Raw genomic sequence first — 17690 nt, forward strand, 5'->3', positions numbered from 1 at the left:
AAAAACTGTAGCTTTCATTTGTCTGTAAATAAAACTGACACACACACACACACACACACACACACACACACACACATAAACTTACAGTTTTTTTCGATTGCATAAACACTAAAATCAAAAGTATTACACAATTATCAAAACCTTACACTCAAGGAGCAAATGGGCCCAGATCTGCTCCACTATCAGCACAATGTCAGACTCACTGTAAATACACTTAAATATATTTCCCATATTATAAACACTCATTCTTGCCAGAAGTGCCTTTTGAGTACTTTTTCAGGGTTTGATGAGATTATTGCAAAAGATAATTCATAGATGAAATCAAAAGCTGCAGCGCCACCATGTGGCTGATGATGTTCACTTGCAGGTGGGAGAAAAGTGTTCCCACTGAGACAAAGGTTTAAATGTACAACAGAAGAGTTTCCTGCCACAATAAAACCTTCTTGTCTTCACTTGAAAGCCGGAGTCATCGGTCAGAACAGAGACGTCATGTGGAGGAAAAATCCAGCAGCTGCAGAGCTTCACTGTGCAAAGACCAGCTGACAACTGCAGACATGAGGAACTGGCTGATGAGACACTGGGACCCAAAGAAAACTCCCACACAGGAAGTCAAACTGAGGACACTTAAGGTGAGGGATTTCAAAATAAAACAGGACATATGGACAGAGTCCAGGTGGGATTTCACAGTTTAATAAAGATAAAACAAAGAAAACATTCAATTATGTATTTGAATTATAATCTGTTACAGTTCATCACATTTCAAAACAAAAAGCTAAACTGTCTGCAGACGAGTGTTTTCATCAAACAGAGAATTACGAGCCATGGAAATAATCACACATAACCACAGACTGTATATGGAACATAACACACAGCCAGACGAGGTCCTTCCTGACATCGTCCTCCATTGAGTCATTGGTGAATAATAACAAAGACATATATATACGTACGATTTTAGGGGCCAATGCCGATACCGATATCAAGCAGTAAACAACTATCACTTATATATAAAATTGGCAATAATGCTGAAGTAAAACAATATTTTTTAAAGAAATAAAGATAAATTGAAAGAAAACACAAATACAACAGAATATATAGAACTTGAATTAAGACAAAAAAAAATGTTCAATGTAAAATATAATCATTGACATTACTGTAAAATAAACCTTTTCATATCGGGGATATCTTAAAAGGCCCATATCAGCCAATTGAAATATTGAACGTAAACACAAAAGCAAATATCACAGCATTTCTTTTTCATTGATCCTGAAATTCAATCCAGATCATGTCGTTCTTTCCAATGAGCTGTTACAAAACTGGTGAGTCTAATATGTGAAGGTGTTTGAGGATGAATGTTGGTTTTCATGTTCTTGTTTTCTGGAGGATGCACCATTCATAGTGCTCCTGAAACAAAGTGACAATAACTGCAAATTTCTAAAATACACACTTGATACTTCAACCCTACAACATGATCAAGGCCGTTCATAGTTTTACACAAAGGATTTGAAATTTGAGACACCAACTGAACTGCATACTTATCGTACAAGAACTATTTAATAATGATATGATGGAGTTTCAGTTGAGGTTTATTTCAAATGCACATGAGCCAGAAGCTGAACAGCCAGTTGTTAATATTTGTACCTGAAGCTGAATGTGGATTTTCATTAACGTAGTCAGACGTCTCCTCTGGATCACCTCGGGTTCCTGTGAAGACAGAAAACCACTTGAGAAGGTTGAGAACCACTGTTTTATTCATTTAGTTGATCTCGTTGCCACTCTAATATCTCTATCACAACCAGCATCACCAGCTTCAGGTGCTCCACACGTGTTCCAATGCAGATGAACGTCCTTGTTGTTCAAACATTAAATGGGCGCAGCAAAACCGATCCCTGGTTCAGTTTGATCTGGGTCTGACTACATTCTGGTGCACTGGTCTGGAGCCGGGTCTGAGGAACCTTTCCACCTGTAACTCTGCTTCAGACTCAACTGAAAAGTCCAAATGTCTGTCTTTGGACCATGTGACTAAAACGAGATGTTGGAAAACCACGTGTGTGTGTTGATGTCATGACATCGTGTTGGACATTTCTGTACTCATCTGCCCGTCCACCTGAAATCAGAAGGTTTTTCATTCAGGACTTCTCTGCAGGAGGCACATTTTATACTGTACCTTCCTCCGTGTCTCCTCTGATTGATTCATAGATGCAGTTGTCACCTACGAGTCAATAAAAAATCAAATCAACATGAAATGTAATTGGAAACTTTGTGACTAGGTTCTTCTTAAAGCAACAACTTAGAAATAGCTGTGAAGGCATTCAGTAGGAGAAGGAAGGCTGACCGTGGAGAAGAGACGAGTACACTTGCAGTTGGTTTTCATCGGGGTGGACAGGTGGGTCTGAGCTCTGATTGGTTCTCAGAGACTGGCTGAGCCTGAAACAGTCAAACAATCAGAAGTGAATGAAAAAGAAAAAGTAAAGTATTGCTGTTTTGTTGAAGATGAAACAAGAGAGAGTGGAACCAACCTGTCACAACACAGATCTGTGAAAAAGACGATAATGATCACGTTACATGATTTTATTTTTCAACCTCTGCTCCATGATTCTTAATATACAGAATAAGCTTTTTTTAGGGGCCGATGCCGATACCGATATCAAGCAGTAAACAACTATCACTTATATATAAAATTGGCAATAAAGCTTAAGTAAAACAATATTTTTTAAAGAAATAAAGATAAATTGAAAGAAAACACAAATACGACAGAATATATAGAACTTGAATTAAGACAAAAAAATGTTCAATGTAAAATATAATCATAATGCACATTGTTTATCCTGTAAAATAAACCTTTTCATATCGGCGCATATCTTAAAAGGCCCATATCAGCCAATTGAAATATTGAACGTAAACACAAAAGCAAATATCACAGCATTTCTTTTTTCATTGATCCTGAAATTCAATCCAGATCATGTCGTTCTTTCCAATGAGCTGTTACAAAACTGGTGAGTCTAATATGTGAAGGTGTTTGAGGATGAATGTTGGTTTTCATGTTCTTGTTTTCTGGAGGATGCACCATTCATAGTGCTCCTGAAACAAAGTGACAATAACTGCAAATTTCTAAAATACACACTTGATACTTCAACCCTACAACATGATCAAGGCCGTTCATAGTTTTACACAAAGGATTTGAAATTTGAGACACCAACTGAACTGCATACTTATCGTACAAGAACTATTTAATAATGATATGATGGAGTTTCAGTTGAGGTTTATTTCAAATGCACATGAGCCAGAAGCTGAACAGCCAGTTGTTAATATTTGTACCTGAAGCTGAATGTGGATTTTCATTAACGTAGTCAGACCTCTCCTCTGGATCACCTCGGGTTCCTGTGAAGACAGAAAACCACTTGAGAAGGTTGAGAACCTGTTTTATTCATTTAGTTGATCTCGTTGCCACTCTAATATCTCTATCACAACCAGCATCACCAGCTTCAGGTGCTCCACACGTGTTCCAATGCAGATGAACGTCCTTGTTGTTCAAACATTAAATGGGCGCAGCAAAACCGATCCCTGGTTCAGTTTGATCTGGGTCTGACTACATTCTGGTGCACTGGTCTGGAGCCGGGTCTGAGGAACCTTTCCACCTGTAACTCTGCTTCAGACTCAACTGAAAAGTCCAAATGTCTGTCTTTGGACCATGTGACTAAAATGAGATGTTGGAAAACCACGCGTGTGTGTTGATGTCATGACATCGTGTTGGACATTTCTGTACTCATCTGCCCGTCCACCTGAAATCAGAAGGTTTTTCATTCAGGACTTCTCTGCAGGAGGCACATTTTATACTGTACCTTCCTCCGTGTCTCCTCTGATTGATTCATAGATGCAGTTGTCACCTACGAGTCAATAAAAAATCAAATCAACATGAAATGTAATTGGAAACTTTGTGACTAGGTTCTTCTTAAAGCAACAACTTAGAAATAGCTGTGAAGGCATTCAGTAGGAGAAGGAAGGCTGACCGTGGAGAAGAGACGAGGACACTTGCAGTTGGTTTTCATCATGGTGGACAGTTGGGTCTGAGCTCTGATTGGTTCTCAGAGACTGGCTGAGCCTGAAACAGTCAAACAATCAGAAGTGAATGAAAAGAAAAAGTAAAGTATTGCTGTTTTGTTGAAGATGAAACAAGAGAGAGTGGAACCAACCTGTCACAACACAGATCTGTGAACGATAATGATCACGTTACATGATTTTATTTTTCAACCTCTGCTCCATGATTCTTAAGAATACAGAATAAGCTTTTTGGGGCAATGCGATCTCGATATCAAGCAAGTAAACAACTATCACTTATATAAATTGGCAATAAAGCTTAGTAAAACAATATTTTAAAGAAATAAAGATAAATTGAAGAAAACACAAATACGACAGAATATATAGAACTTAGTTAAGACAAAAAAATGTTCAATGTAAAATATAATCATAATGCATTGTTTATCTGTAAATAGGCTTTTCATATCAAGCGCATATCTTAAAAAGGCCCATATCAGCCAATTGAAATATTGAACAATAAACACAAAAGCAAATATCACAGCATTTCTTTTTCATTGATCCTGAAGTAATCAGATCATGTCATTCTTAATAAGCTGTTACCAAAACTGGTGAGTCTAATATGTGAAGGTGTTTGAGGATGAATGTTAAGTAGTTTCATGTTCTTGTTTTCTGGAGGATGCACCCATTCGCAGGTGCTCCTGAAACAAAGTGACAATAACTGCAAATTTCTAAATACACACTTGATACTAACTACAACAGTCAAGGCCGTTCATAGTTTTACACAAAAGGATTTGAAATTTGAGACATAACTTGAACTGCATACTTATGGTACAAGGGCTATTTAGTAATGATATGATGGAGTTTCAGTTGAGAGTTTATTTCAATGCACATGAGCCAAGCTGAACAGCCAGTTGTTAACATTTATACCTGAAGCTGAATGTGGATTTTTCGTGCGCGTAGTCGAGCGTCTCTGGATCACCTCGAGGTTCCTATAGCGAAGACAGAAAAACCACTTGAGAAAGGTTGAAACCACTGTTTTATTCATTTAAGTTGATCACCATTGCCACTCTAATATCTCTATTTTAACCAGCATCACCAGCTTCAGGTGCTCCACACGTGTTCCAATGCAGATTAGACGTCCTTGTTGATACAAACATTAAATGAAACATAAAACCGATCCTGGTTCAGTTTGATCTGGGTCTGACTACATTCTGGTGCACTGGTCTGGAGCCAGGTCTGAGGAACCTTTCCACCTGTAACTCTGCTTCAGACTCAACACAAGAAAAGTCAAATGTCTGTCTTTGGACCATATGTGACTAAAGCAGCGAGATGTTGGAAAACCACGTGTGTGTTGATGTCATGACATCGTGTTGGACATTTCTGTACTCATCTGCCCGTCACCTGAAATCAGAAGGTTTTCATTCAGGACTTCTCTGCAGGAGGCACATTTTATACTTGTACCTTCTCGTGTCTCCTCTGATTGATTCATAGATGCAGTTGTCACCTACGAGTCAATAAAATCAAATCAACATGAAATGTAATTGGAAACTTTGTGACTAGGTTCTTCTTAAACAACAACCCAGAAATGGCTGTGAAGGCATTCGGTAGAGAGAAGGAAGGCTGACCGTGGAGAAGAGACAGGAGACACTTGCAGTTGGTTTCATCGGGTGGACAGGTGGGTCTGACTCTGATTGGTTCTCAGAGACTGGCTGAGCCTGGGGCACGGTCAAACAATCAGAAGTGAATGAAAAGAAAAAGTAAAGTATTGCTGTTTTGTTGTTGAAGATGAAACAAGAAGAGTGGAACCAACCTGTCTAACACAGATCTGTGAAAAAGACGATAATGATCGTTACATGATTTTATTTTTCAACCTCTGCTCCATGACTAGCTATACGTGACAATAGTTTGGAGACAAGTTTGATTTAAATGAAATGAACAAGAGCAGCTCTCACTCTTTGAATTCCTGTACCAACACAACAGCAGCAGCGAGAGGAGGAGAATCAGTGTGATGCCACCAACCAGCCCAATGACCACAGGAGACGCAGAGGGAGGTGCTGCAGGATTAACGGGATCAGACGAGGAGCAGTGAGGAGCAAAGGCAGATCCATGACGGGGAAAAATATAGAACCAAATCTTCAGCAGATATTTTGACGTGAAAAAAAATTATATTTTAATATGTGCAAAAAAGGTTTGTAGTTGTAGAAATACTTTGTATATGTGTAAAAAAAAAAGTTTCCAGGTGTAAAAATATGTGGAAAAGTTTTATAAGTGTAGTAGCAAGTGGACCACCAGTGATTTAGAAACCGTCTCAGTGAAAATACCCCAGTGCGAAAGTTTTGAATCTACTTCTCAACCTGGAGACTCCTTCTACCTCATATTGATCACTCACATTTTACTGACATCAACTCTCCGCTGAAGATCTGAAACGTTCACACTTGTAGAAACCTTCATGACTTTATTTGTACAAGAGATTTCCAGTTTCCAGCTGATGTCCTTCAGAGAGTTCACCATTTTTGTAGAAGAAAAGGAAAGGAAGCTGGGAGACAGAGGTGTCTTCCTCGAACCATGACAGCTAGGAAGTAATGAACTGTCCCTCAGTCACAGGGCCGAGCAGGAGCTCTCCAGAGATAACACGATCTGAATAGTAAACAGTTAAAAAACCATCAACAATGTGAACAACCTGATAATTCAGCTGCGTATATAAACAGCATGAAGTCTAAATATTAGATGTTAAAGTAGGTACAAAGTCATTTCAATGCACTTTTTGTCAAATTCTGTCTCACGTCAAGTGAGCTATGGTGTGTGTGCGCTGGAAAAACATCTGGTTTAAATACACAGCCTGGCTTCAAAACCTTGGACGTCTGAGCTCCCAAGCCTGCAGTAGAGTTGAGTGAAGCAGGGTTTGGTGAGGAGCATCACAAAATCTGAATGTGACATCAATAAATTACTCTCAAACCAAAGAGTTTGGAATAAGTTTGATTTAAATGAAATGAACAGAGCAGCTCTCCCACTCTTGAATTCTGCACCAACACCCAACAGCAGCAGCGGGAGAATCAGTGTGATGCATAGCCAGCCCAATGACCAGCACCACAGGAGGCGCAGAGGGAGGTGCTGCAGTTAGCAGGATCAGACGAGGAGCAGTGAGCAAGAAGGCAAGATCCTTGGCAGAGGAAAAATATAGAACCAAATCTTCAGCAGATATTTTGATGTGAAAAAAATAACTGAATAAGTTCTGTAGCGAAGAAATATTTTGTATGTGCGAAAAAGGTTTGTAGTTATAGAAATACTTTTGTATATGTGTAAAAGTTTCCAGCTGTAAATATGTGGAAAAAAGTTTTATAAATTGTATTGACCAAGTGGACCTGGTGGTTAGAGAAGCCGTCTCAGTGAAAATACTGAGTAGAAAAGTTTTGAATCTACTTCTCAACCTGGAGACTCCTTTTCTACCTCATATTGATCACACTCACATTTTACTGACATCAACTCTCGGTGAAGACTCCTGAACGTTCACATACACAAGAAACACTTCATCTGACTTTGACACAGCTGAGATTTCAGTTTCCCTCTGACATCCCTTCGGAGGAGTTCACCATTTTGTAGAAGAGAAGTTGGAATGAAGAGGTTTCTCAGTCCATGAGCAGCTGAGTAACGGACTGTCCCAGTCTGGGATGGGCAGGGCTCTCAGGATAACAGGACCTCGAACTGTAAACAGTTAAAAAACCATCAACAATGTGAGCAACCTGATAATTCAGCTACAGTATATCAACGGCATGAGTCTAAATATTAGATGTTAAGTGGAATAAAGTCATTCAATGCACTTTTGTCAAATTCTGCTCACTCCACCGTCCGTGAGCTGTGACGATGTGTGTGCGCTGGAAAAACATCTGGTTTAAATACCCAGCCCTGGCTTTAAAGGGCAGGACGTCTGAGCTCAAGCAGGAGGTAGAGTTGAGTGTGAAACAGGGTTTGGTGAGAGCATCACAAAGAATCTGAATGCTGACATCAATCGATCCTGCTCTCAAACCAAGAGACCTCCCTCTTGAGTAAAAAGAGAGAGGAAACAGCCTCGGATGGCGCTGTGGGCTGTGCGGCGTCCACACAGTTGCGTGATGTCTGCTTGTTTGAAGCGAGACGGACACACTTTCTCGCAGCTGATTCTAGTGGATTGAACGTGTGGTTTATTGTAAATAAAGAGGGTGAATTTCATCCACAGATCATGTTTGATTGATGCACCTTGGTAAATGTGGGGGTGCAGCTCACTGAAGGAACAGTGAAGGGAGGCAGTGCTCCCCAATTTCCAGTTACTCTACCTTTAAATCATTATGGGATGTTGAAACATGCACAGTGTGAATAGATTCAATGAAAAACTACAACCTCTAGTGATATTATTTCGTTTTAGGCTCTGATCCAGATTCACAGCAGTAAACTCCAGGACGAAGATTATCCATGGGCCATGTGATCTTTGGGATTGTCTCCTGACGGCTGCACTCTGACAATCGTACTTGGTCTCTAGTAAACATCAACAATCTCCACTTATCAGAGTTTCCCTCGCAGGTCAGATGGATCCTGTGAAGATAGTTGTGCTGCACTGAGTCCGGACTCACAGTGAGAGACTCTGACGAATAGGAATCTGAAAAACGTGACATGAAGTGTGAGACATCAACTAATGGTTTAAATTTGTCGAGCATTAAAACGTGAAGCCATCAGCAGACTCATCTCAGTCACAGTCTTGTTTTGGGAATGAGGTCATGTTACGGGAATACATTTGTAATGTTTCCCAGATTAAGGTGTCATTTATGCATAATGCCCCACGGAAACGTCAGGAAAGACGACATCGTTTGTTGACATCTGAGTGACATCACCGATGTCAGTCAGGCATAAGATCATAAATAATATCAACTTCAGGTCGGTCTATAGGATGCACACAAAAAATCATTTCATGTGACATTAGATTTTGAGAATGATTCTCTGATCAACAAACTTTTAGATTGTCTCTCCTAACCTGTATTATTTGTCTTGACCTTTTGACCTATCACCTCACAAAGTGAATCACCTGGAGAACCAGCCAAAGTAATGTTCCCCAAGTAACTGACCGACTGAAGAGACAACATCTGCTTCAAGAGAAAAGAAACAAGCTATACTCCAGACCAGACCCACTTTGGATCACTGAACTCAGTGTAAACACGAGATACTCTCTTCCAGCTCGACATGCATAACCTGCTGACTCCGTCTGGCCTCTGATATTGGAGGTTTTGTTCAGTCCTCCCGTTGCTTCTGGAGCAGCTCATAGCCAACACCCATCGCAGAATGTGCACAGGACTCATCTATATGGAAATGACTGTGGACATCTGGGACTTGATTCAAACTACTCAGGTAAACTCTGGCCTCAGTAGAACCTCCATCCTGCAACCGGATGTGGAACCCCACAGGTGAAGTCACTGAGGCTCAGGAGTCAGCCATGACGGAGACACAGTGACGACAGGTCGTGGTGCAGTCGCTGAAACGGAACATCGTCAGAGCAAAAACACGTCTTCATGTTTGTCTAGAGATGTTCATTTTACAGGACAATGCAATTTTATGGATGCTACACATTTGACCATCGACATGACTGCCCCAAAGTGGCAAACTATAACAATGGCTGGTATGCCTGCAGTATATGTCAACCATGGTTTCTTTCATTTTAGTTTGTTCACGTGTTCCATCATTTCACAGTCAGTTTGGTTTTAATTAGTTATTTGATACTATAAAAACAGTCGAAACGTCTGACTGACAATGACTCTGACTTGCGATTGGTCGAGCATGCTTATGGGCGGGACCTCCCGTGCCCGCTCCACACCTCCATCAGGATTTCACAGACTCTGGCTCTAAATGACCTGAAAAAGTGCAAGATCGCTGGTACCAGGATATTTGGCTTCTCTTTTGTACATGTGTATTTAACAGATATAAGCTTTGTAATATTTAAACTGAAACACCTATATTTTTAAGACTAATGTGACTTGACTCACATTAGACAGGTCCCAACGTGAGGGAACACTCATCCTGTTGAATTCTGCCGTGCACCTTTCAGTCGGCCCTGACACCAGTAACCTGTCGCTCACATGTGACCCCACTGATCCTGAATTCCTTTGTGTTGGGAGGTGCATGTGTGGCTGGTTCTCCTCCATTCATACTCCCACTCAGAGTCTCTCCCTGGATCTCACCACCTCAGTGACGGTTTCTCCTCTGTATCTGTTCGGCCAGTTGGGTTGAAGAGTCACCCAGCAGCTCTGTTGTGGACTATTCATATTCACCAGTAAAGATAAATTAACAGCTTGTATGTGTATCAACCTTTCACAATCTCAACAAACAGTCATGAACGCAGGAATGGATTTTCTCCGCACTCACCAATTTTATGAATCTGACTGAGTGACTGTACTCGGTGTAGTAAGCTGGATCTCCTCTTCCTCCTCTGCACCAGTACTGTCCTTCACGTGAGGCACAAGCACTTTGTCCATCGACTTGAAATCTCATCCTCCCAGAGGCTCCGAGGTTTCTCACCTCTGTACCAGCAACAATTCCAGCCAGGTGATGAAGAAGGTCCCACGGGCAGGTCAGGGCACTGCCCCCTACTGGAAAGGCTCTGTGGTCCTTGCTTGGAGTTAACCTGGTCTTTCTGTTAATGTTAAAGCACTTTGACATTTAGCAGTCATTTCATGTAGGGTTAGTGAAATGAGTAGAACATGTATCTCCTTTAATTCTTCTGCAGTCGTACAAACTAAACAACAGTAAGCAAAGAAAGTACAGAATGCTGGCTTGAATTATACCACCTGTTATACATCTAGAGCCACAAGTTAGCCACAGCCGATACCATTGCAGTAACCAAAGGTGCCAAACGTGGCCCAGATTCGTTTGGATCTGTTTGGACCACATTCACCACATGGACCCACTTTAGGTTCATCATAGATCACCTTTGCCTGAGCACCGCCTGTTTACCATAAGGCCCAGGTTTGTTCTGGGATAGTTGGTTAACTCTTTAACAAGTGGACGAGTTTAGAGCTCCGGTCCATTCTGTCCACAAGGAAGCTAGAGGAGCCGCATCACTGCCTAGTGGCCCACATCCCATCCTGGTCTACCAGAAGGTGCTGAGCATGAACCGTGTATAAAGATGGGCGACATCACAGCTCCACAACAGTGAGTTTCGCCCCTGTTATGGCTGCAGTATGGAGTCCAGAGTATCTCAGGAAGAAGGATTCTTGGCCTCTGATGTACTGTATGTTCAAGTTTTGGGTTGAATTGAATTAGTTTTGACGTTATAAAAACAGAATTGAAACATCTTGACTGACGGCTGAGGCTGACTCGATTGGTAGAGTGTATCGGCGGGACCTCTCGGTCCCCAGATCGTTTAACCATCCAGGATATTTTGGTTTGGATTCTGAACAGCAATTGTTTCCTCCCAGATGAGTAACATCTAAACATCAGTGAACGTCATCCTTACTCGCCAATAGGCTGATCGCAGCAAGGATAAATATGGGTAAGATGTTCAGCTTTTGAATCGGTGCATCCTCGTTACTTTTTGTTGTATTCTATTTTTATCAGCGCATATGAACATAGAATTGAAGGAGACATTTGCCAGTTTCTCAAACTTTCAGTCTTTCTCACCAGAAACTGTCAATGTGACGACATCGCTCCACTCGGTTGTGGAAGTCAAGTTCTTCTTGTCTTTGGCCAAACACCTGCCAAGCTTCCACTGTCGGCGAAGATGCTTTGACAATCCTGTATCCATTGTGTTGGAACATTATTTGGTTGGGTTTGGGTCATTCATGCTCCCACTCAGTCAGTCCATCTGCAGGGACACTCACACCCGAGACCAGTGATCTCACCGCTGAATATCAGAGACCAGGAGTCAGGCTGCAGGGCCACAGAGCGCAGCAGCCAGAAACTGATCACAAAATAGAAACACAGAACAGAAGAAAGTAGATGAACTCAGTACAGCTCATGCCTCCACCAAAACTTTACAGATACCAGTCCTCTCATCTTTTCATCAGGAAAATAATAATCAAAGAATCACACAATCTTAAAGCAAAACACTATACAACTGTTTAACCTTAAAACAGCAGCTTCCAAGTTAATGTAATGATTCTCTGCCTTAATATGGAGAAAGTTTCACTCCTTCACTCTGAACGTCTGTTCTCTGTGACTCTGCTGGTAGGTTCCGCTCTCTGAGAAGAGACGGCAGAGTCAGCTTCAACTGTCACAATAGCTGCAGTTGAAGAGTGAAGCTGAACTGAGATCAGTTAAAAGACCATGAAGTTGTTAAAAAATAGCGCATTAATGGCTGCAGAGGGCGCTGTTGCTCAGTAAAAGTTACATCGTGTTAAAGAAAGTCTGGATGTTTAGTTCATCTAAATTTCACATTGGTTCTGTCCCAAGTTCGTGAAATCCATCAGTAGTTTTTAAGTAATCCCTGCTGACAAACAAATAAAGAAAAACGTGCAGGGATAAAAATATAACCTCTATTGAGGTAACTGGTCTTTGGATTTCTAAACTGACTCTTACCTCTGTTCTCTATTGTGACTAGGTTGCTGTCCTGTGAAGCAGTTGTGTCTCCTCTCCTTCCTCTCTGCAGTTGTAGATGCCTTCCTCTGAGATGCTGTTTCATCACATCTGTTTCATTATATCTTAGGATCATTTGCAGGAGGCTGAAATTCTTCTGAACCAGTCGTATCTCCACTCGCGGCGTTATCCACAGAGCAGATCAGTGCTGCTTCCCTTTCCTGTGATGGTTGTGTTATGGGCAGTCAACCTGGGCCTGGGTTATTGGCTTTCAAAGTGCGTGAGAAGAAAATGAAAGACAAATTAAATGGGAGAAAAGATTAAAGCGTATGAAGCAGAATTTCACTCAGTAGAGGACAAGTTCTGATCGTAAAATATAGAACAGAAAAGGTCTAATGATGAATCTCAACATGTAAAGGTTCATTGATCCCCACACAGCTGAATGCTTTAGGCTTGGAATGTGGCCCACCTGTCACACTGTCATCCAGCCCACACACTCATGGGACGATGGCACTTGGGCAGTCCTGCTGTTTTGCCAGGCCGAGACCTGATACGCCGTCACTTGTCCGTGTGTCACCAAAGGGCCAAAGAGTGGCCGATCTCGTCTGTGCTGTTGAGCCATGTTCACCATTCATGGACCACTTGAGCTCACATCCAGATCTGCACCTTTGCCTACAACACCTGATGTGTACCAATAAGACTGGGATTTGTTTTCAGGTATTTGGGCCACATTAGCTGGTTTGCTATGTGGACCAGTTTAGGTCCACACCCAGATCCTATCTGGGGGTTGACAGAGAAGTGGTTTGTGGTTTACGTCATCACTGCCAAGAAAACAAACAGAAGAGGTGAAGACGTAACGTCCTCGGTGGAGGTGTTGAAAGATGATTGGACTCAGTATTACTCTCAGCTGGAAGGCGTCCTCCACTCTGTTGAGGAATACAAGTCCGCTCTGGCCTTACACCAGTACTCTCCTGTGGAAAACAGAGGCAGTGCCCAGCCTGTATTCACTGTGTGTGGGAGCTTTTAATGGTTTGGACCAGTGACTGGTTGGTGAGGCTTGTTGTCCTCCATTCATATTCCCACTAGATTATCTCCTCTCCCTGGATCTCACCCTGACAGAGATCGTCTCCGCTGAATATCTAGGAGGTCAGTTGTGTTGCAGCACGACAAAGCTTCTGTTGGACACTGAACATTTCAAACACAAATATAAAACCAACAGAGAGAACTGGTTAATATTGCTGCTGATTGGTTCTGTTTCATACGTGGCCAGTCATGAAAGCATACCTACTCTAGGTTTGTTTTTATAATGTCTATATCAGAGCAAAAGCTCAACTTAAGTGAGTGAATGATGTGATTGACACTCTGTCACGTGTGAACAGTCAGCATGGGAACTGAGATCAAGGTATTTCAGCTTTGACTGCGGAGACCGTACGACGCATTTATTTAGAAACATTAGTTTGTCCGGCTGTCGACACGATGCTGGAAAATAAACCATGTTTACTGTCCCATTTATTGTGAAGTGCTTTACTTGGTCAGCTCCAGCATCTACCCACAAACAGAACATGGATTGAAATACCAACCGGGCGATTTGTTCTGGTTACAGTTCATTCATATACTCACTAATCTTAGTAACTTCATACACAAAGAAAAATGGGATGAAATATACATATTAATAAAGATGAAACAATAAGAAAAAGAGTTGACTCACATTCAGTGTGTCACAGGAGAGGAATGTATTCAGCACTGGAAAGAAACATTGGTATCTCATCAGACCTTATTAAATAGTAAATAATCAAACACAGTACAGACTCTAGTAATAAGTCTATTAGTAAGTACTGTTTATATTGTTGTAAAAGCAGTATGAGCAGTAGTATCGCTACCCATCAAGAAGTGTACAAAAAGTATGAAATGGCTTGAGAATCAATAACTCGATGAATAAAAAGGATTAAAATATAATCAATCTACTGTGTTTGATCATTATCTGAATTCATGTGGATCAGATGATTGTTTCTCTGATAATCATCAGGACAATATTCCTAACAGTAACTTTAAGTCTATAATTCCCATTAGAACATCACAATGTTTGGCTTGTTTCTAAATCAACTTTTTCTTATATCAAATTATCTTTGGCAAATAAATCAATGAATAAAGGTATACATTTATCTTTTTCATGTATGAACGTCAAATAATAAATTTAAAGAAAATATGATTCCGCTTTTCTAACGGTTCTCCAGCAATCACAATTTAGTCTCAAATAAAAGTTATTTAAGTGCGTGTAACAGAATACATGCGTGGTTACCTCTGCACATAGATAAAGACATTTTTCAGTTTCAGCGGCGTTGCTGTGGTTGAATAATCTAATAAACACTTTGCATTCATAGAATAAAGATTTAGTGATACTCACAGAATAACGACAGCACACCGAGCTGGGGGTGCCCTTGGTCCCCATCCAGCAGCGCCACTCAAACACCACTTCAAGACAGGTAGAGAATCAGAGAACACATCTCTTATCAATATGAGAGAGGAGAGTGTTCGTGCACTTCTGTTTTCTGACTCAGATTTCCTTCTTCACAGGAACCTCACACAACTCTGAGGTGCCATGCTGTATCATTTCTTTGCTGTCGAGCCACCGTGATGGTGGACCTTTGCACAAACAGCATCAGTGTCGGCTTCAGATGTGAGTTTGTTGTCGATTATTGTTCCCAGATATTTGATGGACAACTTCAACAGCTCGGCCATGAATAAAAACAGAGGGAATCGGTGGAGGCTACTTCCTGAAGTGGATTATCGTGTCTTTAGTCCTGGACACATTACACCAGTCGTTAAAATCCTCCATCACCGACAGAAAATCGACCTCGAAGGTGAAACGATGATGATCTGTGTGTTTTCTCCATAATCCAGATGGGTGTTGTGCCATAATGCATCAAACGTGATACCATAAAATGGTGTGCCTTTCGGCATTCAATAAATTTGGTTATCAAAATAAAAATATTAAATATTAATATTTTATTATTAATATTAAATAATAACTTTAATTGATTAAAGTTACCTCGGGGCACCACCCTTCAAAGGAAGGGAAAAGATAGACAATTTATTGATTAAGTCTCATAAAGGTTCTAACTACAAATTTGGAACTCTGATTAACAATTAAATTAATAACTATAACCAAAATTACCATATAGATAGTTAGCTAAGTTGAAGGATATGGGGTTCTTGACAGTGTAGAGGTTGGCGAAATTCACTTATGCAACATTAATGAAAAAACATTTGTGAAAGAAAAACATTTATTTTGAATATAATAAAGTATAAAAACACAAATTACTAACGGTCTAATTGCTAAACAAAGATAGGTATGTGTGTGTGTCTGTGTGAGTCAGCGTGCTTTCAAGATGGTCGAAAGAGATAACACCCGTCCCCCCCTATTGGAATGTTTACGACCTGTAGAGATAATGAGGTGAGGAGTTATGCGTGTGTCTGTGTGTGTGTGTGTGTGTGTGTGTGTGTGTGTGTGTGTGTGTGTGTGTGTGTGTGTGTGTGTGTGTGTGTGTGTGTGTGTGTGTGTGTCTGTGTGTGTGTGTGTGTGTCTGTGTGTGTGTGTGTCTGTGTGTGTGTGTGTGTGTGTGTGTGTGTGTGTGTGTGTGTGTGTGTGTGTGCGTGTGTGTGTGTGTGTCTGTGTGTGTGTGTGTGTGTGTGTGTGCGTGTGTGTGTGTGTGTGTGTGTGTGTGTGTGTGTGTGTGTCTGTGTGTGTGCCAAATTAGAGGAAGTTACTAGATTGGATGCAACGAAAGACTGTGAAGAGCATAACAGACTAACATTACTTTCTCAATAACTTGTACCCAAAATATCCCAACACCACAAATCAAACTTATAAACCTCACACAGAATCGAATAAACAGTCTTGCTTAGCCTAGTATAATTATTAAGCCCAGTTGTGTTACCAGTCCGTGGAAAGGGGAAAAAGGAAGTTGCTGTGCAGTTCGCAGTTTTGTGTCGTCTTGCTGGTTTCTGTTGAGTTGTGTAGCTCAGTTGCTGGTTGAAGTTTGCAAGCAGGACATCGAGTCGCTGCTCGGACGTTGGTAGAGCTTGGAGGGCGAGGAGGTTTCCTTGGTGAGATGAGCTGGAAGCTGCACCTTGGTGCTCCTCTCGAAGAGTTGGATGGGAAGAGAAGATGTGAGCTGGAGAAGAGGCTCCACAGCCTTCCCTCCTGTGGAAGGATCGTAGGAAGAGGCAGGACGAGGCTCGACAGCCTTCTCTCCCTGGAGGGAATGTAGAAAGAGAGACAGGAGAAGCTGGAGAACCTGGCTTATATTGGCCCGGTGACCTCACAGGTCATGGGGTCCAGAGTGACCAATGGGAGTGGAAACCTGTGTCCCTGGGGGTTTCCACCCCTCTGTGTGAAGTTGATGCCCTCTGGGAGACTGAGTCCTGGAGGGACATGCTGCTTCAGGCTTTGATGGCACATGTAGGCCGAAGTGTGGTTTCACACAAAACCATGGCCCAACATGGGAAATAGTCCCGCCCCCTAGTGTTTGACTGACAGAAGTGGTAAACTTATCTTATCTTAGCTTAGCTTAGCTTAGCTTAGCAAAAGCTAGAAACAGGCAAACACCCAAACACCAGCACCTCTGAAGATCAGTGAGGTTATAAATGATGAATTATCATGTTTGCTCAAAACAGCAAACAATGTTCTTACCTAGTTTCAGTGAACTTTTAAAAAACGGTTCACAAACCTTCACTTCACGTACAAAGATAAGTTTGGTTTAATAAACTCGGGACTGAATCTTTTACAGCTTCACGTAAGCTTCATGGTGATTAGACCGGGTCGATGGAGGCAACGCTGCAGGACGTCTGCACTCGAGCCTGGAGAAGTCTACATGTGGATTTGTCTCTGAACGGGACAACAGACAGGAAAGTTCCGGGCTGCTGTTGTTACCACGAGGTCTATGGATCAAGCGGGCGGGGCCTGGATGGCGTTTTGCCTTTGGGCGCCAGGTTTGGGACACCTGCTCTGGGCTCAGTTGGCAGATGGACGGTGACTGCTGTTGGCTGCTGCTGTTGAATCGTGGCGACTGGCAGAGCAGCTGGGTTCTGGGTGGTTTTGTGAGGATCTGGATGGACTGCAG

At 41.6% G+C, this 17690-nt stretch overlaps 1 protein-coding gene across 4 annotated transcripts in view; it reads right to left on the reverse strand.

Moving 5' to 3' along the window:
- Nucleotides 1-1256: 1256 nt before the first annotated feature.
- LOC118121236 overlaps nt 1257-17690 on the reverse strand; it is a 34660-nt gene continuing 18226 nt past the window's right edge. The window contains exons 16-24 of one of the 4 annotated variants that reach the window (XM_047342890.1): nt 4191-4206; nt 4008-4099; nt 3840-3884; nt 3316-3378; nt 2517-2532; nt 2333-2424; nt 2165-2209; nt 1639-1701; nt 1257-1401 (exon numbers count right to left, since the gene is read on the reverse strand). In XM_047342890.1, the coding sequence (XP_047198846.1) occupies nt 1391-1401; nt 1639-1701; nt 2165-2209; nt 2333-2424; nt 2517-2532; nt 3316-3378; nt 3840-3884; nt 4008-4099; nt 4191-4206 (443 nt within the window). In that variant the 3' untranslated portion in view covers nt 1257-1390. The other 3 variants (XM_047342891.1, XM_047342892.1, XM_047342893.1) reach the window with 3 other exon arrangements.

Source organism: Hippoglossus stenolepis, chromosome 14, assembly GCF_022539355.2.
Source record: "Hippoglossus stenolepis isolate QCI-W04-F060 chromosome 14, HSTE1.2, whole genome shotgun sequence".
Lineage (NCBI taxonomy): Eukaryota > Metazoa > Chordata > Actinopteri > Pleuronectiformes > Pleuronectidae > Hippoglossus > Hippoglossus stenolepis.